Genomic DNA, 25,789 nt, shown 5'->3' with positions numbered 1-25,789 from the left:
CCTTATGCTCCTTTTGGTCCAAGTCTCCTCCTTATTTTCTTACATCCAATACCAGTTATACCTGCAAGAAAAATATTGAAATATCTTTCCTTAAAAGTGCAATCTAATCAATAAAAATATGCAACTAATAAAGAAATAATAACATTCATATCTACACATCAAAATTCCCCAAACTTAAAGGTTACTTGTTTTCAAATAACTCTAAAGTTTAAATATCACTGTAGTTAACTTATAGGATCGAGTTTTATAGAAACTATCAATAATTATGCATCAAGAGGTTCATAGTGATAACAACATGATAACTCTACTAAACTAGTTTAGTTCTAGGGTGTAAGAAACTTTGCATCCAACTAAAATTATTTGATTTTCTATTCACTTCCGAAAAGAAATTAACACATGTTAAATAAGGCATAATAGATGGAAAATAGATAGAATTTAAGCACTCCATTAAAAATGTTTACTAATACTTCCTAACCATCAATAACTTAGAAATGTAGTAGAGTTGAAAATTTAAAAAGAATATAGTAAAACCATTTTTTTATAAGGCTTCTCCTCTTTTTATATTTTCTTTTATACTCTTTTTTCTTGCTTCAAGATGAATGTTTCAATCCTTAACATAATTTATAATGATTGCTATATCTAGATAGACCTTATAATAATTTTGAATTTCACTATCAGCTTTTTAAATTAAACAATCCACATGCCTTTTTTTTTAAGTTTTTAAAAATTTAAGAAGTATTAGATCAAAATATAATTTGAAGGAGGCTGAATTCTTCTTAAGTGTACATCTAAATACACCTAATTTAACAAATATATGATACTTTTTTAAAATGGATATTTAATCATTTTTCTATATGTTAAATAACAAAAGTTACTTAACACTAGTCTAATGATTTGCTCCAATGATTATCGAAATAATGTAAGTCCTGATAGTGGCACTAGAAACTTTATCCACTAACTAGAAAGTTAATTGAGCTCTTAAAATTAGATATTATTACTCGCTCGGGCATCTCACACAAGTATATGCATCGTTTCAGTATTGTAGGGCTCTATTGAGTCCGGATTATCGATTCCACAGGGAAGGATGTAACGAGTCCCTTAGGCGAAGTTCTAATCAACAACGCGAAGGTCTTAGTTCGAAATGCAAATTACATTGGTTTTTCTAACAATTACTCCTAAAACTACAACATTAAGTTTAAAGCTAAACTTTTATATATCAGTTGGTTTGGTGAATTTCAAAGTTTGAAAGCTACACTTCTCTTGTGATTGCTTAAGTAGATTGTATGATAGAATACTAAGAATTAATAATGTGTCCAATGAAAAATAGGAATATAAATCTTTTTTACCCTCTTTCGACTACGTAAAAAAGTTTGGTTAACCTAGTTTTAATTCCTTAAACTTTAGATTGAACCCATCAAAGCTTAGTTCATTATCTATTTGAATTTCCACCAAACTACTTCACCATAGCCTATCAAACAATGTGAGTACTCCAGTTGTTCTTCCGCCGCTCTTCTGAATCTTAATGGAACACAACGAATTTTAACAATTCATACGATCAGGACAAAAAGTAAATGAAGCAAAGAAGAATACTCATCACATTGGTATCAAAATGTAATTCTAAAAGCATTCAACACATCTTACAAATCCTATCTATTTATCACAAGAGAAAAGAATGTAAATATACTCACAAAGCATGAAGATTACAATGAAAATCATCATCATTTAAAAAAAAAAACTACACTAAATATCTGTTTACAACAAGTCCAAGTCCAATAGAAACACCATGCTTAGTTGTTCTCCTTTGAAAGGAGTTGAAAAGTTCCTCCAACAATGAATCCAAGTCCTCCCTGCAATGTTGCAATGCTTTCCTTGTAGATTTCTCTCTAAAACATTCATCAATCTCTCAAGAAAAGTGAAAATTTACAATTGGCTTCTTTCTACTCTCCTAAGTTCAGAATGCTTCAGCCCCTTTAAAAATCTCCTCTCGAGCTACTTAAAACCACTACATAACTCCCCAAGTCATGGTGAAACAACTGTAGAAAAATGGTCGTGCCTTGGTGCCTAAGTGTCGGTCTCTTAGGTTGTTGCACTGATTCAGGTGCATAAGCGCCAATAAGCTGGCGCCAAGGTACTTGGATGAAGGGCTTTGACACCTAAAGTCTTGTGCCAGGCTTGCTGGTTTCAATATGCTTCATTCAACTGCTTTTGCTTTTTTCAACTTCACTTTGCTCCATGTGTCCTACATGTTATATCTGTAAGAAAACACAAGCATACCCTTCCTTAAAGTGTAGTTTTATCCAAAAACAAGTGTAAAAGACAAAGTAAATTAAGCATGCTTTAGAACACATCAAAATCCCTCAAACTTAAACATTATTTTTCATAAGTAACACTACAAATTTAAAAACCAAATTTGTTGATTTGAAATTTCTTCAAGATTTCCTACAAAATTGCCTAAGTAATGTTATAGTGCAACCTAGGAGAAATTCTAGTGAATCGAGTTAGGACTAAGGTATAAGCATATTTAGTATTTAACTTAGGAATCCTTATTTTCTATCTACTTCAAAAATAATTGTAATTTGTCAAAATTGAGATTTTAAGTATAAATCAGAATTTAAATACTCTATTTGTAAAAATTTTGCTAATACTTTTAGAATAAAAATGAGTTTATTATTGTATCTAAGTTCTTTTCTTTAAGATGATTCAAGTGAAACCAATTTTTTATTAGGCTTTTCCTCTAGCTTCATCTCACTTTTTAATATATTTTTCTTTCTTCTTTTATTTTCTTTCGGGATCTTTTTAATCCTTAATAATTTTATGTGAGGATTACTATATCTGGATAGACCTTAAATAGTTTTGAATTTTAATATCCTCCTTCTATAGTTAAAAACTCGTCACTTTCCTCTCTCAAAAGTTGTAAGCATTAGTTTGAAAATAGGTTTTAATAGAGTCGAAATTCTTTTAAAGTGCAAATCTAAGAATTCTAGTTTTTCAAAAGTACAATTCTTTCCTACTATAAATAGTAAAATCATATTACTATTATCTCATACTAAATATCTTAAATCTAACACGGTCTTTTTCATCAAAAATTTTAAATAAGTCTTCTATAACATCCCCAAAATCAAAATTATAGTACCCTAAAGGTAACGCCATTAGTCATTTTAAAGTGATATTGATTTTATATGTAAGCTACTAAGGAATAATAAAGTATAACTTTGTTAAATATTTTTCTCCCCCCAAACTTAATTTTTAACATGTATAGCAATCAAAACAGAAATATAAATAGGGAGAAAATAGAACTGAATTACTTTTTATCACATGAGTTTATCATGAACAATATACAAATATAAACAAAAAAAATAAATATAGCAGTAAGTGAATCTCAGTTCAACAAGTTTAACATGAAATCTGCATTAAAAAGAACTACTATATCACAACAAACAAGTCCACATAAAATCCATAGGAACAAGAAACACTAATTCAAGACATCTATAACATCAACATTAAAAGAAAATGTCCATAACAACAAAATAAAAAGTAAATACATCAATACAACAACAATAGGGAAAAATAAGTCATCGGTACATTAAATCAAAATAAAAATAAACATCTAATATGCCTCCTCATCTTCATTCATCATCATCACAAGCATCTGCATCAGCTCCTCAGAATCCTCCTCCATTGCCTTACTCTACTCATATAATTGATTTGGAGGATATGCAGGAAAATCCACAGTTTTCTCACCCCCAATCCACTGATTTTGTCTATACATCTCAAGTTGATCAACATGAAATAGGGTTCGATGTTCAAATTTTTTTTTTTTAATGATCCAAATGTGATAAATACTCATTAAATTCATACACCCCATCCTGTAGAATTTCAATAGTATCTTTTACTTTTTCTAAATGTTGTACAAATGTTTCTTTTTTAGAAGAAGAATGTGATGGATAAGACGAAAAAGAAATGGAATTTAAAAATTTTATAGTAAATAGTAACAATGATAAATAAAATTAAGATATGAAAATTTTGGGAATAAAAATTTTATGAGATTTAATGACTAATAAAATAAAATAAAATAAATGAATTTTATCGTATCTTGTTGGTTCAAATCAATCTTCACCTCATTTTTTTAAGTATCACTCATTTGAGACAAAGGGAAGAAATCACAATGAATAACAACAAAACAAAAAACGAGCAAAAGAAAGAAATAGAGAAAAAGAAGAACTAGCCACGTGAAGAACAAAAAGATGAAGCAAGCAGAAGAAATGACTCTCAAACCCTCACCAAAGAAGGAGAGGAATCATAACCAACATTCACATCCCAAACTGAAGTACTGCATGCATTGCTGTTGTTTTATCGAACCGAAGGAGAAAAAGGGCTTCAAAAGTGTCTTGTGCTGAGGTAGAGGAATGTCAGCGGATGAGAAAAAAGTGCCGACAAGCCGCATGTGGAAGAACCAAATTGACGAGTGAAATAAGATAAACTTAGTTGTATTAATTTAATATACTTTTCTTTAGTGTCTTTCATTTCAATTGGAATAGGAATTGTATGTTGTAGAAATTTTTACTTCATCGTTGTGTTAATTTAATATACTTTCTTTAGCCTCTTTCATTTCAATTGGAATAGAAATTGTTGCGTTGTAGAAAATTTTACTTCAACGTCCAATCGCCCATTGCCATCTTATTTAAAGACAAGCAATGACATTATTAACAAATTAACATATATAACTATATCGATATATGTGTCGCCAGCTGTGTTCTATTGGCAGAGCAGCGTCTTCGAAGGTCGTAAGCCCAACAGGTCAAGGGTTAGAATCCCCCTCTGGCCAATTTGTTGGTAGTGAGAGCGATCATCAGATAGTTATACACATGAGGATGGCTGGGGGCTCGTATGATATATATATATATATATATAAGCTCTTTCAATGCTCCAGATAGCTATTCTCACAACAAAAGAACCCATCAAATATAAAATTAGAAATCAACAACCTGTTCATTTAAACCCTTCTTTAAAATCACAATAAAATAATCTTCAAATGCAATCTAATCTATAGTTTCTAGCTGAAAATCTCTGGAGGCATAAAAAATAAAAAATAAAAAAAAAATCATATAAAAAACCTACAGGACTACATGTTATGATCTACATTAAATACCTCCTCAACAGATTTTCTATATTTGGCAATCAATTCCCTGCAAAAAAACCAACATCAAAGGTTTAGCAAATAATATAATTTTGCAAACCGTTTGGTAAATAATACATACATTCTTTGATTGAGGAGCTGAATGGTCTCCTCCTGTTTACGTTTCTGTCCTTCAACTGTCTGTCCACAAAAAGATGGGAAAACTTTGATGTTTATTTATACAACAGTTTCATTTCTCAATTATAACAAAATAAATACATAATAAGGCGCCGTTCATTTTAGTCTCCGAGTCTATAAAAATATCAAACTAATCTCCAGACTATTTTAAAATAGGCCTATTTTAAAGCAAGCTAAAAGTATCCCACTATCTGAATGTTTAGAAGATACGTTACCAAATATTAAAAGAGTTGAGCTAATATGGTACTTTCAAAGATAGCACCATCACAAATAGATGGGGACCGAGAAAAATGTCAAAATAGTCCATCAAATCTTTGTAGAGAGGCACTTTATTCTCACAATCTATAAAAATATCATATTAGTCCAAAGAATAGTTAAAAAGTGTTCAAAACTACCCCGTCATCCACATGCTTAGATGTTATTTCAGCCCATATTAAAAGAGTTAAACTCTAATTTGATACTTTCATATAAATAGCATCACCACAAATAGATAGGGAAACATTTTGATGATTCATTCAGCAAGCAAGCAAGCAAATATCAAAATTAAGTGATATATATATATACACACACACATACATACAATTACTTTTTCTCAAATTTCTCCCGGTGCAAGAATGAAATACAATCTTTTGTACTTACCATAGCTTTTGTGGTAAAAGAAGCTGAGATGGAGTTCAGCAATTGTTGACACTTCTCAAAATTGTTGGTCAATTCATTGATCTTGTGAAACAATCAAATGCAAACAAGTTAGGAACAGGCTTAGAAAAACCATAATCAGAAAGGAAGAATGGAAATAAAATATTCTCATCTCATGAAAACACAAAAGATGAATAAATAGTCATTTAAACCAAGTAGCTTAAAGGGGAAAAAAATAGCCAAACAAATAAATTATCTAACAAGGTTGCTGCAAAACAAGTTTTACCGCTTGGGTTAGCATAATAACCTTAATTTTAAAAATTGGATTGGACCAATACCGGTCATTTAACCAATTCAATTCAAGCTCAAAACTGTTTTTTGCACATAAATATTTATTATGTAATCCAATTCAACATTCGATTCAACCACAGTTGAACCATTAAACCTTGAACCTTGAACCTTTTCTTTTAGTTTGTTATCCAATCCAATTTTTGCAATCTTCTTAATAATAATATTTCCCCTATGCACGTGCATTGTAGATACAAATGTATGTGTGTGTGTGCGTGAGTGAGTGAGTGAGAGAGAGAGAGAGAGAGAGAGAGAGAGAGAGTACCAAAGCTTCTGAGTGCTGATCTCTAGTTCCACTTTCAACCGCTTCAGCCACGCTTTCGGCCAACTAAAAATTTATATATGAACTACATTAGAAAATGTTGAATAAAAATATAAAGATAAAAATTAAGAGCTTATTTGGGATCAATCTTATTTTTTGTATTTATTTTGTTTTTTCTTTTATTTTTAAAAAACATTTTTGTTTAGTGTGTTATTTACATGATTTTGCCTTTTTACTTCTAAAAAGAAATTAACTTGTTTTTGAGAACACTCAAAAAATATTTTATGTGTTTTCGATGTTTATAAAGTAACTATATTTTAATCAAATAGCTAAACATGTTTTGTTTCAAATCAAAACATAAGCAAAACAAAATAAAAAAGTAAAATGGATTCCAAATGGCCCCCCTAAGGGATTGTTTAGAATTATTTTTGTTTTGTATTTTTATTTTGTTTTGTTTTGTTTTTAATTTTAAAATCATATTGTTCAGTAAACTCTTTACATGTTATTATTTTTTATTTCAAAAATAAATAAATTTATTATAAAAAAACTTAGTTATTAAGTGCTTTGAATGTTTTGAAACACAAGTGTCACCATTAAACACGAGTAGGCAAAAAAAAAAAAAAAAAAAAAAAAAAAAAAACAATAAACATAAAAAAGAAGTCTACATACATACCCACTCAATTCCTATGTATTTACACATCTAACACTTAAACTTCAATTTTTACATATATCCCACCTTACCTATTGCATGACAAGGTGTATTTCACATTTTAAAAGTCAAAATAGAGGTATTTTTCAAGTGATGCAAAAGATTTTGGTGGTAAAAATGTAAAAGTGTAGATGCTGGACATGTAAATATATAAGAAATTAGTGGCATGTATGTAACTGCACTGTTTGAAAATAAAAAAAAAACAAAACAAAAATGATCCCAAGCAGCAAAGAAGATGACTTAAAAAATGAATAAAAACTAGAGAGCCAAAAGTCACCTTATGCAGCAATGACAAGCATTAGCAGCAAATAATGATTATTTGTTAAAACTATTTAGAAATATGCATAACAAAACCATAAACTCCTACAAAGTGCAATTTCAAAAACATATTAGTCTGAAACTATTAGTCTGAAACAATTAGTCTGACCCAAGCAGAGCTTATGGACTTGGTGAGATGCTAAAAGTTAAGCCTTAATATGGACTATAACAGATTTCTTATAATATTTCGAATTACCAGTGAAATTAAAGGTTTAACAAAAAAGTGTAGCAAGTATAAATAAATTATTATGGTACATGCAGTTGAAATTTATTTTTTGTTAGTAGACTTACAAATTATACTATTATAATCATCAGGGGAATGATAACTTTATCAATAATATTCTACAATTTAATATAACACACAATTACTTCATGTATTTTAAGAAATAAAATATAGTCATTTTTATATAATGTTTTCATACACATGTTTAAATGAGATTATAATATAGTTAAATGTATAATAACTAAAAATCTACTAATGTTATTTACTAAAGCATCTTAGATACTTAGATTGTTTCAATTTCTTAATGAGCTAATTATACAAATAAATTTCTTGGTTTGTTCTCCCAGAAAAAAGAAGGGGCATTTACACAACATACCGCAAAATTTTTAAGCATTTACATATCTAACACCTAAACATTCATGTTTACATGCATATCACTCAAATCTTTAACACCACATCAAAAGTATCACCATAACTAATTATTAACCATATTTTTAAAAGTGAATACACATTTTCACGCATGACTGATGACTCTGAGATGTTATAAGTATAAATATCAAACTTTGTCTTGAGATGTGTAAATGCATAAGAATTGTGCGGTATGCATGTAAATTTCCCAAATAAGTATTGTATTCCTATCTTGAGATAGCATACCCAATATGTTTCTGCATGCTTTGAATTTTTTATATCTAAAAGAGCAACATAAAACAATATCAAACATCATCCAAGTTTCTGGAAAGTATGATTTCAATTGGATGAAATTCAGTTATGCGAGATGTAATAATTGTATTTTTTTTAAAAAATAAATAAATAGATTAATACATGCAGTTCAAATGCAATTTGCTCGACGATTGTGATATTAGGAGACGAAGTCTCGTTTCTAACCAAAACCTATTAAAGAAGACTAGAGCGAGAGACAAAAACGGTGGGTGTGACTTGCTAGTGAGAAAGAAGAAGAGGAAGGAGGTGAGGTTGTGTTCATTTTGTGCATGGAAGAAAACGTCGCATGGGAAGAAGGAAGTGCTCTTGTGTTCGGGAGGGGAAGTCAATGTTGAGGAGGGCACTACTAGTGAGGGAAGAAATACGGAAGAGGAGGAAGCCTCGCATGTGAGTCAAACCATGTGGCTTCACATGCGGGGGAAGTGCCAAACCAATCAGGCATCAAAGATGAAAGGAATTGAAGCACCGTGCGAGTTGGACTACTGAGCCTAACATCTAGGAAGAGAAGCTTAAATGCGGAAAAAGGAGGCAAGGTAATGTGGGGTTTATTATGCTTTTTTTTTAGAATAATTAATTAATTTAAAATATATTAAATGTTAATATTAAGTTTTATATAAATTAGAAAGAATAGACAGAAGAACTTTTCAGATTGGAAGAAGATAACAATTTGCGATAATAAATGTTAGCGTTTATTTGAAAATTTGTTTATAGTCAATTAAGTTATAAATTGTTACGTATCAAATTAGATTTTATTGTTAATTGATGTCAATCAAATGGTAAAAGATAATAAATTTGAAAATTAGAAAAGTTGGCAACAACAAAAAAATGTTAAGATTTTATTCCCAAAAGTAATTAGTTTAAATTAATGTTATTTGGTATTAGTATTAATTGCAATACTTAATATCAGAAATTGAATGTTGTAGAACTTATGAATCGAAAGAATTGTAAGGATCATGATCGTTAAAATTCTATTTACAATTCTTTTTATTTTGCACAAATATTTGAGATTAAAATGAGTTTTTAGAGTTTTAGTTAAAAAGTAATAAATAGGTTGATAGAGGTGATTGAAAACTGAATTATTGGAATGATCGTTGATTGAGCAAGTGAAGTAAGAGGAAAATTGAGGTATGTTTAAATTTATAGGGTTTATAAATTTAAGTGAATTATCAGAGCATCAAATGTTATTCTCTAGGAGTAATTTAAATTTTTAGATAAAATGACTAAAGTAAGCAATTGAGGTTTGAAAGAGGAAGCCTACAAATTTAAAATGATAATTTTATAAGGCGAAATCAAGATAAATAATTCTTGTTTTATATGCATTAAATTTATTATTTTTATTTTGTATAATATTTCATTTGTTCTTACACATTAAAAGTACATTTACAGTTGAAAAAAAATAAATGAAAAAGAAATTATTGTTTTATGATTTTCTTTTGTATTAAACAAAAATAAATGAATTTAATAATAAAATGGAACTAAAAAATAATAAATGATAATTTTAATGTTAAGTTTCCCAATAGTCACTTCCTTGTGATACTAACTAGGGAAACTATTATACTCATGCAAATTAGAGATAAAAAAAGGTTAAAAATTTTCCTTTATCATACAAAATAGTAAATGTTGTATCTTTATTATATAAAATGATAGAAGAAATGGTACATGTTTTACCTTTATAGCACAAAAAGTTAAATATTGTACCTTTATTTGTATATTTTGACGGTATTTTTGAGATGACTTCTTAAAGGAAAAAAGAAAAATTTAAAAAAATGAGATAATTGAATAAAATGAAGAAAATGTAATTGATCAAGATCTAATAAAGGTTTCTATAAAATAAAAAAATATAAGACTTACTTTATAAATTAATCTGCATAGTTCTTCAAGCATTCAAATTAGGCATTTCCACAAAATTTAATAAATAATAAAATGATAATTATTCACTAAACTTTTATAAACATAGCGTGTTAATTAACTGCTCCTTCAAAATAATATCTGCTAAATTGATTTGATTGATAGGAGAGAGTTTAATTACTGGAAATAGTATTTTATTTGACTTCTATTTTTGTCAACTTTTAATATATTATTTGTTTTATTATATCAAGCCGATGATTTTATATTTCCTTTTATAAAATTTTTACTCATGTATTGTGAATTAATGGCTCTTTTTAGTTGAATATTTTTGGGGACTAATATTACTGTTTAAAAATATTTACTTTCACTTTTCAATCGTCTGTTTCTGCTTTAGTTAACTCCAATTTCCCGAGCTATTTCGTGACACCAGGTATAGTTTATCGTAATTAAACAAACAACAAAAATTTGGCCAATTATATGAAATGTATTCAATTCTTCAGTGTGAAATTGAATCATTCTAGCTGATAGAAAGAAAGACGACCAATCATGCAAAATCTCAAAAAACTTAGTGCATTTAACGGGAAAAAAAAATTGCTAGATTATTGAATAAAGCACAGCTCTTAAGCAATATGAGCTATCGACACAAGAGATGTGTAAAAATTCAGATATGTAAAAATTCACGTGAAAAAAAATATTTATCTTTAGTAGCTATAAAGAAAAACTTTTAGGGAAATTTATATGCAAGCCATATAATTCTTATATATTTATTATCAAGCAAATAAACTTTCATATTAACATTTATAATATTTTGATGTAACAAAACTATACATGAAAAGATGTATTTAACTTTCAAAAATATCACACTTATCCGTGGTATAGTGTTTTGAGGTGTAGTCTCTTACCAGAGGTAGCAGGTTCGAATCACACATATTGCCCTCTAGACTCATCTTTCCAAGAAAAATCTTTTTAAAATTAGTCAATAGCAATATTTTTATGTGATGTTAAAAATTTGAGTATTACGTACGTAAATATTAAATTTTTGGTGTTTATATTATACCATGTAAATATAAAAGACTTATGTGGTATTTATGTAAACGCACCAAACCTTAAATAAAAACATTAGTATGGCAATAAAATCATTACAAGCACAAACAATGGCTATTTGAAGAACGTAACATTGTAAATCTAATGAATGTTACAAAAAACATAAAATTTTGGTCTTCATAGAAAAAAACAACTTATAATTGTCATACGAAAGACAATCTTCAATATGAAAGCATATGAGCTACTATTTTCCAAAACTAAAAAAATTTGTTCCCGAGGAAATAACTCTACTGATCAAACATTTACAACTAATGGCCCATTTTGGATCAATTTCTTTTTTTTTTGTTTTTCTCCTCATTTTTATTTTTAAAACATATTTGTTTAATGAATTTTTTAAATATTAATTTCTTTTAAAAACACCAATATTTTTTTTAAAAAATCATATCCTAATTAAACATGCCAAAAATGTTTTATTTTAAAACGAAATATAAAAAAATAAAACAAAAACACAAAGAAAACAAAAAATAGAAGTGATGTCAAACAGACACTAAACAAATAAAAAAACCATTAGAAAAATACTCTATATTCTACGTGACCATTTCTTATGACTGTTTTAAAAGCTCATTGGCAAATAACTATGTTCGACACATCAAGAAATTTGAGTTTGATTCATTTGTTAAGAGATCATTTCAAATCACTTTTGATTTTTGCTTTTTTTTTTCATTTTATTTATTTATTTTTTGAAATATAACAGAATTAGTTATTTTTTAAAAATACTTTAAACAACTTTTATATGTTTTAAATATTTTTAAAAACATTAAAAAAACATGTGAAAAATACACTAAAACAAACATGATTTTAAAATAAAAGCAAAAATAAAAATAAAAAAATAAAAATAATAGTGATCCCAAACAATCCCTAAATAAATATGTACATCATAAACAGATATTTTAAACTTAATTCTTAATTGACCTAAACATCAACAAATTTTTTATTGATCGTTTTTAGCTCATTATTGAATGATAATATGTATATACACATAACAATTAATTTTTTATAATTTTAAATTTAATAAATAGTTAGTAAATAAGAAGAACGATTTTATTCTCTTTGACACATTTTTTTTTTATTTTTTATTGTTTGAAATTAACTTTTATTTTACTCATATTCAATTCAAATTCTAACGAATCGAACATGAACAAAAACAAACTCAAGTTTGACTCATTTACACTTCTACCATTTAATCTCACTAATTTAAGTATGACTTATCTTAACATTATTTTGTAATTATTTTGCACTATTATCAACGATACTTTGGGACTATTTTCATAACACCTGATTCCACCTCAAGTATCTACCATGATACATCAAGAGACTAACAAAATTCTCTATGTGATTGATATGTATAATTTCTATTTTTAAACAGCCAAAATAATTTTGTTTGACCTCGTGGCATCACTTTGATTTAAACAAGAAAACTTGCATCCAATGCATCAATTTTGTAATTGCAATCATATTTTTGTTAGAGGTGTTGGCATTGATGTTTATATTAGATTCCTAATTTTGTGTAAGTTGTCAATCCCACATTTGATATTTTATTATTTGTTATAGATATGCTAGAAGATTTTCTTTTTTACATTCGGAATGAAATAACAAGTTGTATGGATAATTATTGCCTTAAAATAATTAAAGCATAATGTCTTATATCTTGAAGTGATTCTTGAAGTTAAAATATTTAATTTCACTCATAAAATTTCTATTAAATAGAATAAATATTATTCCTTCATATTATATTTTGATATATAAATAATGTCATTCATATTGGTTATAATATGCATCTACTAATTGTAATATATAGAGTATACATGTTTTATAAAAAAACTGTGTTGGTATTAAGTTCTATTGATAATGGTCAGTTTGGTTGATGACTCAAAAAAACTATTGATTTTCATAAAATTAGAGTCTATCTTTTCCTATTTTAGAGCGTCATCGTAAATCAATTACACACACACACACACACACACACACACACATAATCACCGTGTAAAAGTCGAACAAGACACAATGAAACCAAAGGAATAAAAGAACGGACATATTACCATGCTGGCCTATTTTGAGAGCACCTTTAACCAAAAAAAAAAATCAGCATACTTTTTTTGTTAATGGCAATAAATATTACTCCTGCAAATTATATTTTGATATATAAATAATGTCAGTCATATTAATTATAAAATATATATAATCACTTGCTTGTGATGTATAAAATATACAAGTATGTTATAAAAAAGTGCTGATATTAAGCACTTTTGATAATGATTAGTTGGACGATCGGTTCTCAAAAATATCATTGGATTTTCAAAAAATTAATATCATACCATGTGTAAAAGGTTGATTAAGCTCGACAAAACCCAAAGGAATAAATTTAAAATCAAATGCAAATGAGATACTCCCACGTTTGCCTATTTTGAGGGCACCTCTTAACAAAATTTATTTTCCACCACTATCTAAAAATGTGGCATGACCGGCTTGCACACTTTACAAGATATTTGAATTCACTTCAAATACTTATTTCATTTTTATTGTTCAAAAATAGAGACACAAGTAAAAAAACATGTTAAGCAATCATGTTTTTAATTATTTTTTTGGAAAAAAAATGGATTGTATCCTAAAACTGAGAAAAGGCGTAGGGTATTTTTTATGCTTTGAAAACAACCTGAGAAACTATTTCAATTAATCGGACTAATTATAATACTTGGTTGTAAGTGTTAATTAAGAAATCTAATCAGGACTGCTTAGATCAATATTGTTGTCTAAATAAGGTGATTAGATATGAGATAATTCATTAATTTAATAATCAATCAAAAATCTTATTAATTATTTATCAAGCCCAATTAGAGATTAAATAAAGTTTTGATTTAGAAAATTAAGCCTATTATTTCTCAATCACAATTATTTGCCTATAATAATTAATAAATTGATTGATTCGCAAAAAAATTTAATGAGCTACATAACTAGGCTATTAAGATTAATTTGATTTAATTAGGATATTAAGCGTTTCTTAGTCTTTAAATATAAAACAAACCCAAGCATAAACTTAAATTTGAAACAATATAAATGACCAACAACATGAAATTAGACTAAGCCTATCATAAGTCTAACAAAAACTCGATATCGAAATTGCTCATAAAAGAAAGCTTACATGAAGAAGATGGAAATGAGAAGCCAGTGATTGGAGTTGATGGTGGTCATGTTGTTGTTGTTGTTGCTGCTGCTGCTGGAGTTGTTGATTTAACTGATGTTGTTGTAACTGATGTTGTTGTTGTTGGTAATACTGCGGTTGGAGAGAGCTATGGTCTTGCGGAATCGAGTTTTGTGTTGGAACCATCATCCAATTCCCTCCACCAAAATGGTGATCCATCTTTGGTCCTATCCATTTAATACAACGGATTAGAATAAAAAGTAAGGTGTGCACATCAACAATTAGGTTAGCTTTTCCAAACTTCAATAAAAAATTGGAAAATTACAATGGAAGATTACAAACATACCAACCAATTCTTATGTATTTACAAATCTAACACCTAAACCTCAAATTTTTCAAAGTATGCCACCATAATTATATATGAAAAGGAATATTTAACTTTTTAAAAGTTAAAGCGGTGGTATTTTTATGTGATATGAAAGTTTTGAGTGGAATAATGTTTAGGTGCTAGGTATGTAAATACATAGGAATTGGGTGTTATGTATGTAAATGCCCTTAAAAATTTTGGTCAAAATTACATATAGGGGAAAAAGTGAAATGAGATTCCTTTACAAAAAAAAAAAAAATTCTAAGAAAATCAGCATAAATTATGGTTGCATCATATAGTCTAATAACAAAAATAAGAAGAACAAAACTTTAAGGCCAGTCCCAAACTTGAACGAGAAAAATAAATGATTGATATCAAGATTACAATCAATCAAAAAAATTATGAGCAATAATGATAACTTTGCAAGTACTACAGTGTTTCCTATAAATGGCACAACATGATCTAACGCAACTATGGTGACAAGCAACCAGGAGTTTGTTTTGATGCCACACTAAAGTAGCATGCCACTATATAACCTGAATGTGGGGAAAAACATGTGAGGTTTGGCAAGCCATAACTTAAGTCGGTTGTGGCAAAAACTAAGAAAGAATTTAATAATTCCAAGACCAAAATAAAAACTAATATTAGATTTACTATACAAATGTTTGGAACTTTAAATGTAAGAAAATAAGAATTTGGGGGGCACAAAAACAAGAAAAATATTATATTTCTCTTCTTTTCAAGAAACTAAATGAAAAAAGCTATATCAAAGGGTACTGGTTTAAATTACAAGTTGTGTTTGAAATGTTAACAAAGAGAACACGGCTGAGATGGTAATTGATAAAGAGATGAAAGATAAAATTATTGAGATGTATAGAATTAGTGATATAGTAACCACTACTAAGATAATTATTCAAGAAGGCAGCGCAATACCTAATTTTGGGAGAGGAAGGAGGATCCCTTGTGGTCAAATTGACCTAAAAAAAAATGTTTATGGTAATTCATATGCATCCACCATTTCACCAATGTGACAAAATCACTAAATGCATCAGCAAGATACAGTGAATATATGCAATCATAACCGGTCAATTATATTAAATCCACAATTATCAATATTTTAGAAATCAATAATGAAGATTATAATACTGTGAATCCTTGAGAGTTAATGGAAATGAACTTCTGTAATCAACCATTGCCACGCGATAATCAGTATTCTCGTGATATCATGCAAAAATTTAATTAGACTAAGATGTATTGAATTACCCATCACAAAAACTAAATGGGACAAGCAAATCTCTTATGATAAATGTACAATTCAGAATCTGATATCTCATAACTAATGATAAAAGATCCCTTTCTCGGATAAAATTATTTATCTTAATACAACATAAACAGTTAATATAAATTACTGGATAAACATGCAAGCCATGTTGAAGACATTTTATATTTTGAACAATGTCACAAAACAATCATGGATTATCATTATGACAAAAAATGTACATCCGGAAAATATTTTGGCTTGATTTTATGAAAGGTGACATAATTTTGGAGCTGAAAAAGAGATTCTACCAGGAGAAAATAAAGAAACTTATGTTTCATGAATAGAAGCTTCTCCTCCAATGAAATATATTAAGCCTCAAGATCTAATTACGAGACAGATCAACAATTTACTTTCCTTATAAAACATCAAATCCCGTGGATATGATCATGAAGTGTCGACATATACAGACATTATTCGAATCGGCTTAGTCTACAAAGAAAAGTTATGCTCAAAAGGTCACCGATTAAATTTCCAGAAAAAAGTTATAAATATTAAGATAAATATACAGATAATCCCTAAGAAAGAAATTAATGCAGTGGTTCTATCCATTAAAAGTCTTGAATACAATTTAGAAAGACTTTCTCCCATAAGATGAATGAACAAATTAAACAATAGATTGCTCAAGAATATCATAGACAAATGAAGAAATTGTTTAAAAGTTACAGTTGAAGAAATATATGAAGCACCAGCAGAATGTATGGGAGAAACCGAATACAAGGACAAGTGAGCCCAAATTGAAGTATTACTAAAAAAAATACAATAGCAAGCAAGCAAAATTATTCCTCTCGACAGCTTTCCAACACATATTAACATTGCATAAAGTGTATGGAACATAAATAAAATCGCAAAATATGCTGATTAATAAGATGAGCTGAAAAATGATTCCTGATGATCAATAGTTGCTATCAAATCATAACAAAATACAAATGGGAAGTGTTTTATACAAGATGGGGCCAAATTTGGGAACAAACCAAAAATCAAACATGTTCTCAGCCCTGAAGTTTAAACTTATTGGTGGGGATCAACCACTTGGTATTTCTATAACAATACACATTTAACTATCCACTGTGGGACTAAACTCAACTCCAATACGCCTTCACACTATCCTCCTCATGTAAGAGCTCTCCACATGATACCAGAGTTGACCCATATCATAACAGAGAAAGAAAATATTGCTGAAAACAAATAGGTGGTTGAAAGGAAAAATACAACAAGCACGGCACAAACTCACACTAGGGCTCGATCCACGGGTGAAAGAGGATGGTTAGGTGATCGGAGCGAAGATAGATGACCAAAATGGGTTGGGGTGGTTGAGACAGAAAAAGTAGGGGTCGGAATTGCGTTGGCAGCAAAGCGGAGGGATAGGACAACAAGGGCAGCAAGTGGGGTGGCAAGTAGAGCGGCGAGGCACGGTGGGAAAAGCTGGAATGGGCAGGGGAGAGCAAGAAAACAACGGCTTTGTTGTTCTCCAGGTGATGAAAGTAAAAGGGCAAAGTGGAGGGCTGCAGAACAACAAGGGGCAAATGTCCGCGAAGGTGGCATCGAGCAAGAAGGGCTGGAACGAGAAGGATGCGGTGAAAAATAGTAAACGAGTGTTGTTCGAGGTGGCTATAGCGATGGAGAATGGCCGAGAGAGATACAGTTGAAGCACCACCTAATCCCTGTAAATTGGGGAAAGGAGACCAAGAATATAATCACCACCTCGGGAGAAAGATACACTCAAAGCACCACCCAATCCCTAAGATACAACACTCAAAGGGAGAAGAACGGATGTCGTCGGTTGTCCTAAAAAAAACACATGAAAAACTAAAAACCTAAATATATGAATCAAGTATAAAAGCTCTTGGTAATTAGGATCAGGCCCATTGTTGAAAGGATGAGCTAAATCCACACAAGGAAAGTTAGTCGGCCCTCAATTTGTGTTATAAATTGGTCTGAGGTCGTTGGGAGAATTCCGCATCCGATCCAATTCGCGAGAACGGGAATAGGGACACTCCTGCATCAATCTTCCAGGGTTGAGGAAGCTTAGACCTCATCTATCAATGCTTCTATTTTCTCATAACAGTTAGGTTAGCCCCTTTGATGGTAGCGGAAATATTGCAAAATCCCGGTAGGTCAATCCTACAAGCATTGTCATTCAAAAGAACATTAAGTATACATCCACTGTGGGCACAGCTTGAGCTAGAGCTACATAATGATGTCAATTATCACGAGTCAAATCCTGAGCAAATAAATCTATAATTTGCTTCTCCCACTCATCGTACTCGGCTGAATATATCTGATAAGCAACTATGTGAGAAAAAATCAACTCTGGGACTAAATCTGTGACAGTTTGTGCCACTCTCAATAACAATTGCTCTGGAAAGATATCTTCCAATTCCCTAGTAGAACTGGATCCCATCAAAGAATCTCTCTCCAAAAATCTTAAAGCAATATCCCACGTTGTTCATTAATCTTGTTAAATCATATGTCCGTAGGTACATCACTGAACTGATTTTACTGCCTAAATGACTATATGGTCTTCTAGAAGTAGCTCGAAAGTTTCTCAATTCTGATATGTTGGACCTCTCTTAGGTCCGTTTAGGGCAGCTTGTGTGTTTCAGGATAAGCTGCTTATCCTGAAAAGCGGTCTGCGTTTAGTGTAAAAACCCAAACTTAGTTTCGGATAAGTTGATGAAATGTGCGAACCAAACAGTACGGTAGCATTTTGAAAAAGCCGCCCGCACTTATAGGCTGCCCCAACGGACCCTTAATAGGGGCAACATAGAAAGTAGAGTATATATCAGAAAATCTGAATTTCTCTTGTTTGGGGTTGTCATGCCTCTAGTATTGGTTCTGAAACACATGGGCCTTTGAACTTTTAATGGCAGTCTTGTTGATGCTCCTCTCAATTGCAGCAAAAAGGTGGTTTGAGGCACCACAGTCTCATACTTTGCATGAACGCCCATTACCTCAACTCACTTCCTTCTCGAACAACTACTCTTACTTCAACTGGAGTCATTGGCATCTCTTCTTTGTCATTTGGAAGTTGAGAATCCATTCTGAAAACTTCATCCACTCCTTAATTATTGTTTATTTCTTCAACTACTCCCCGATTAGTAAAAGAGATCATTCTTCTGGTTGTGCAACATGATTCGGTCCCAAAATCGTGATACTTGAAACACTTCCTGGTTGGAATAGATTTGAAAATGTGGATTGACTTCACATGTCCACTCTGAATCAATTTCTACATGGGCGCATAGATGTTCCCCTTGGTGTACTCCTGCTACTTGATTTCTATAGTTAAACTCTGTCTGTAACGCGTGAGTCATCCGATGATGTTGCCTCTACACTTTGAAACACTTCCTAGCTGGAATAGATTTGAAAATGTGGATTGGCTTCACTTGTTGTCCACTTTGAATCAGTTTCTCCTCGAGCGGGGGCTTTGATGTTCCCCTTGGTGTACTCCTACTCGATCATATGGTTAAACTTTTTCTGTAAGATGTGGTAGTCATCAGATAATGTTGCCTCTCCACTTTTAAAGCTAGGGTGTGAACACTCGGTTTACAGTGAGCTGGCATAAATACTTCAAATTTTCACCAAAATAATGCAGTTTTTTTTAAGTTGTTAGCGTCTATCTTCACAATTTTGTCAGATGGAATTTTCTGGTGCTAAAAAAAAATTTGCAGTCTCAAGTCACTTGATGATCTCATCTGAATCCAAGTGACCATCAAAATACGACAAATCCATCTTTATTTCAAAATTTAGATTTCTCAAATACTTCATGTTGATTCTTCAATGTAGAAATTCTTCATTCATGGAATTCACTTGTTGTAAGAGATTTGCTCAATTCCTTCAATCTAGTACGTCACTGATGTGGCTACAAGTGAGCCTTCCGGATTGTCTCCCCTATACAAAAGCAAACTTCTGTTGTGGTTGGAGGATTTAAACTGCATCTCTTCCATGGTAAATTCCTAAACATCCTTTTGTGAATTTCTCATGGCTACAGTTTTAGGACCAGAGGAGTCAAAGGGTGTGTAGGCGTGATGTAGGGTAGGAAAGAAAATTTTTGGATGGAGATAGGGTTGGATAATGATGGGTGTTAGATATCCTACGATATGAGTAAGGCTAGAGTAGCTCTGATAATAAATTATAAAAAGTTAACCCAAACTATCAACAACAACAAAGCCTTAATCCCACTATGTGGGGTCTTTTTCTCCATTGCGTCCTATTTAGTGTCATATTTTCATTTAGTTCTAGTAAATTAAGATCATTTTTCATACAATAAGCCCAAGTCTTCCTAGGTCTACCTCTGCCTTTCTTAACATAAGTCGAATCTAAAACATCTACTCTCCTAATCGGATCATCAGATGGTTGACGTTTAATGTGACCAAACCATCTAAGACGACTTTCTCTGATTTTGTTCGTCACAGGAGCTACACCAACCCTATAACGGATATATTCATTTCGCATTTTGTCTCTAAGTGTTAAGCCACTCATCCACCTAATCATTCTCATCTCGACAACACTTAACTTATTACTAGGCTTCTCTTTTAAATGCCAACTTTCAGCGTCATAGAGCATTGCAGGCCTTACCACCGTCTTATAAAATTTTCCTTTCAGTCTAAGCAGTACTTTTCTATCACACAAAAGGGCCAAAGCATTCCCCACAAAAGGGCCAAAGCATTCCTCCACTTCAACCAATCAACTTGAATTCTACTATTAACATCCCCATCTATATCACCATCGCTTTGAACAGCAGACCCAAGATATCTAAATTGTTCACGACTTTAATAATTTGATCACCCAAGTTCACACTTCTGTCACTAGAGCTACTACTACTAAAATTACATTCTATGTATTCAGTTTTAGTTCTACTTAGATGAAGGCCTTTAGACTCCAATGTAGACCTCCATAATTCAAGTTTTTCCTGGGTTTTTTCTCTCGTTTTATCCACAAGAAGGATATCATCAGCAAAAAGCATACACCAAGATACATCCTCCTACAGATGTCCAGTAAGACCATCCATAACTAAAGCAAAAAGATATGGGCTTAAAGCTGATCCCTAATGTAATCCCATAGAAATAAAAAAAATATTTAGTCAATTCTCCCTCAGTTTGAACACAAGGAACAACTCTAGCATACATATCTTTAATGACTTGAATATAAGTCATATAAACACATTTCTTCTCAAGAACTCTCCAAAGGATATCTCTTAAACCAATTCTTATAACATAACCTATTATATTTTATCTTTTTTTTGCACATTATTATCCCACCACCAACAATTTTTATTTATAAAAACTTTTTTTTTTGATTCTCAAAGCAAATCTTTTGCTACTTGTTTAGTACTGTTTATCACTTTATCCTACATAATATTTATTTCTTTATGAATATATCAAATTTTGAAATCTTGAATTTTACTCGTAAAATTAATTTTATTTGTGTCTTTTAGATTCCCCCATCTAATTCTACGATGATGAGTCCTAATATTTTTTATTTTACAATTCTTCATCTTAAAATCTAAAACTAATAAACGATGTTGGGTACTTAAATTTTCACTTTGAATGACCTTACAATCTTTACAATCTCGATGATCTCTTCTTCTCATAAGAAAATAATCAATTTGTATTTTATTAGATCTATTCTTATAAGTAATAAGATGCACATCTCTTTTCTTGAATAAAGTATTAGTAATAACAAAATCATCTGCTAAAACAAAATCTAAAATAGCTCTATCTTCTTCATTAGCTACTCAAAAACTGTAGCCACCATGAGTAATTCGGAAATCTTCTACCACTCTACCGATATGTTTATTTAAATCTCCTTCAATAAAAATTCTTTCAGTAAAATGGGAGAAATGCGGAGTTCGTTAAGGATAAATATCCCCACAGGATCGAGCTTCAACTAGAGCAACACTCGAATCATTGGAGAGAGTAACAACATCTGAATAGTTGCAGCTGAAGTACCTTATCTCCTTTGGTATAGCCCTAAAAGATGAACACTGGACACTAGCGACTATTCAAATAAAAATCTGAGCCAAAAACTACTTAAAAATACAGACAATGTATTTATAGACTTAGAGTAAGTAGGGGTGGACCCCACCCCAATAGGAGGGAAACCACATAAAAGAAGGATCGACCGACCCTCTTAGATCGTTCCAAGTCGCTCTCGCTCACACGAGTTCGCAATATTGTAGCAGTACTATAGCAATGATTGCAAAAACGTCTCTTGGGTCAATGATCACTCCACCTCAAATAGAAGCAATATCAAGTAGCAAGCACCAGGAGCCTACTTAATCTGGATAGAAAGTAAGAGTCACCCGCTATTTGAACCATGTTCAACTACAGTATTTAGGACCAATGAGAGCCACAAACTACATTTTTAATCTTGATAGAACTATTCATCTTTAAAACCACTAGTTGAAGAGCAATAAAAGAAGAGGAGAGAGGAGACGAGCAAAGTTGAGCTAGATACAATAATGATCAAACCCATTGTCAACCCAAAAGTTTAAAACTCCACATTTCTAGACCAATTTTTTTTTTAACTAGCAAATCAGGAACTAAACTTACTATACTCACGTGATTTAATAAATATAGAAGCTTTTAGCAGTTATAAGAGAAAACAAAAAAAGTTCTAACAATAAATACACGCCAAAAATAAAAAAAATAATATGTACTACCAACTACATGTTATCAAAACAGCTAAACTTATCCCTCTCTCGATAGAACCCATTTACAAATTAGGGCTATCCACAATTAAAGAGCGTGAAAAAGATCTAAAGCTTCACAAACATCATTAAAATGCGATTTTATTAATTACAAAAAAAATAATTTTGGATTATTTTTTTGTAATTAATAAAATCGCATATTAATAATGTTTGAAAAGCATTAGATCTTTTGGCGCTTACTGATCTTGGATAGTCCAAATTTGTTGATGGGTTCTATCAATATGGATAGGTTCAGAATAAAGAGAGTTGTTTAAGAAGGCTAAACGCCACCATTATAGAACTCCCATACTAACTAATCAACAATCAAACAGCATACCTGGTCGCAAAATAAATTAACATTCACATACGTACCATTCCTATGTATTTACATATCTAACAACAGAGGCTGTTTGGCAGCTTGTTTTAAGCAGGATTTACACGTGATTTATGACAAATCCTGCCAAACGAAAAAAAAAAAAGCACATCTGTAAATCTTACATGTTCTTAAATCTCGTTTTCCCTCCGATTTGCCTTAAATCCAGGATTTAATATATCCTGTTGGAAGACGAATTTGCGGGATTTACAGGAAGAAGAGGGTTACCTTAATGGTTTCTGGTAGGAGCGGCCAAGGTGGAGAAAGATGGAAGTTTCAGAAGCGGGAATTATGCCGTGAATTGGTTTCGGGCTTACCGGTAGAGGGAGGAGGAACGTCGGCGAGGGTAGAATCTCGGAAGAGAAGAAGGTTTGTGGCTTTTCAAAGTAATAAGGGGTAGGAAAAAATATTACATCAGGACTCCGGATGTGTTCGAAATCCAATGGCAGAGCGCCATATGTCAAGCGGGCCCTACCAGTCTTTACACTGGCCAATCCCAATGTATTACGGTGGGGTCTGCTTGACACTTGGCGCCCCACCATTGGACTCCTAACGCCAACTCCTGATGTAATATTCTTACGTATACGGGGGAGCTTCTTAAAAAATATTAGTGTTCTTGTTTGTGTTTTGTTGGTTTATATTTGGCATCTATTTTTTAAGCCGAGTATGAACTGTTCATGAATATATTTTTTATTAATAATTTTTTAATGATAAATTATCAATTAATTTTTTAAAAATAATTTCATATTTGAAAATGCTGAAGGGCAAATATATTAATACGGAAAAGATACAGAAAGGTTGTATGAGAGGGCCAAAAAGAAAGCATAACTCATATAATACAACACACACAAAACCCAAATAAAACAAAAATACGTAAAGATAAAAAACCAAAAAGGCACAAAAGTGCTAGGAACGTCTCACTTTAGTTTTACTGCCTCAAGTTCTCGAAAGTGAGTAAGTTAACAGATTTATAAGATGAGTACCATTGCCCGTAGTAACAAAAGTATCATTCATCAGATTTTTGAGCTCGAGTAGATTCTTCTTCCTTCTGGATGTGTAGACCTGTCATTCCTCATCCGATGATTGACTCATCTAATCAGTAGATTCCAAAGGCGGTCGGACAGGCGTAGGTCGTTGCACATCATGATTCTCATGAGCCTGAGTAGAATTAACATCTTTCTGGACCTGATGATGCGGTGGTGAAACAGTAGAAGTATTTTTACCTGTACTATCGGCGATAGGTTATATGGTAGGCCGAGTCTGAAGAAACTCTCTCTCCCCCACGATAGGAGGTTCCACGATAGGAGGTTCCAAAGATGTTCCAAAGATTGGGGAGCTACAACTGGGGACTGAATGATTGTCATATTGCATACGGGGATATTAAGGTCTTCAGGGGTATCTTTTTGATGATCGATAGTGTCAATAACTTGGAGTTGATTGGGAGGAGATGGCCTCTAGCGGAGCTCTTTGCTTTTTTGGTATAAGGTGGGGGTGTAGATGGTGACATTGAGAATTGGTGTGACCGAACATACGACAGTTCGAACAATAACACGGAAAAGACTCAATCTCTACCTTCTGTCAATATCCATGGTGTTCTGTGTCCAACCAAATTTCCTCAGAAGCGAGTGAAGTGATATCTCTTTCAACAAGTACTCTAGATTCAGATAGACGGGAAAGATTAAAAGTATAAATGTTCATCTTGAGTGGCTTTCCATAATTTGAGGCAATAAAGTACAATACTTTTTGAGAAAAATAATAAAATTTAAGACCAGGGAGGCAAATCCAAACAGGAATGATTGGCGGTTCCGTCTATGGCCACAAACCATTTCAGAATTTTCATTGTTCTGTTATCAATCCAGATTATACTTCAAATAAATAAGCACATGTAATCTTCTTCATTGTTAATTTGAATAAGAACGCGTCTCCCATCTAATAGTTCAATTTTTCACTCTCCAACAAAGTGCATAAGTTCAAATTCTTTGCGAATGAGCTCCATTTTGGGATGACCATATAGAAATTTGTCAACCAAATTCAGATGATTGGAGGAAGCAGGTTAAATATCATCTTCTTCTGTAAAAAAGATGGCAGGCTTTTCATTTTTCCTACCAGACTTCTTGGTCTCCTCCGCCCACTCAAATGAAGGAGGAAAAGATGGTGATTTAGGTGTACCTGAGGCGCGAACACTCGCAAGGGTAGCAGCATACGATTTGTCTGGATTCATCCCAAAAGAGGGAGGTGGGGCTGTGGGACAGCAAAGTGAGAATAGAGGAAGAGCAAATGCCGAAAGGGAAGTCGAGTTGTGGGTGATTTGTTCGAGCCAGAGGAAAGCTCGCGCCCTGCGAGCGAGGACAGGAGCCGCAGAAGAAGCCAACGCTTCTTGGGATGACGAAGAACGAGCCGCGAGCCGCCAAAAGGAGCC

The 25,789-nt window shown here is 31.6% G+C and overlaps 1 protein-coding gene across 1 annotated transcript in view; it reads right to left on the bottom strand.

The window, feature by feature from the left end:
• Positions 1–4,937: 4,937 nt before the first annotated feature.
• Positions 4,938–25,789, bottom strand: part of LOC110031880 (mediator of RNA polymerase II transcription subunit 9-like) — a 41,183-nt gene continuing 20,331 nt past the window's right edge. The window contains exons 2-6 of the mRNA XM_020735306.1: positions 14,622–14,848; positions 6,564–6,626; positions 5,954–6,034; positions 5,259–5,317; positions 4,938–5,186 (exon numbers count right to left, since the gene is read on the bottom strand). Of these exons, the coding sequence (XP_020590965.1) occupies positions 5,123–5,186; positions 5,259–5,317; positions 5,954–6,034; positions 6,564–6,626; positions 14,622–14,840 (486 nt within the window). The 5' untranslated portion in view covers positions 14,841–14,848 and the 3' untranslated portion in view covers positions 4,938–5,122. The remainder of the gene's footprint in view (positions 5,187–5,258; positions 5,318–5,953; positions 6,035–6,563; positions 6,627–14,621; positions 14,849–25,789) is intronic.

This window comes from Phalaenopsis equestris, unplaced genomic scaffold, assembly GCF_001263595.1.
Source record: "Phalaenopsis equestris unplaced genomic scaffold, ASM126359v1 Scaffold000857, whole genome shotgun sequence".
In the NCBI taxonomy this organism is placed as follows: domain Eukaryota; kingdom Viridiplantae; phylum Streptophyta; class Magnoliopsida; order Asparagales; family Orchidaceae; genus Phalaenopsis; species Phalaenopsis equestris.
Note: the sequence above shows the minus strand (reverse complement) of the source record. Positions and strands in the feature narration are given on the sequence as shown.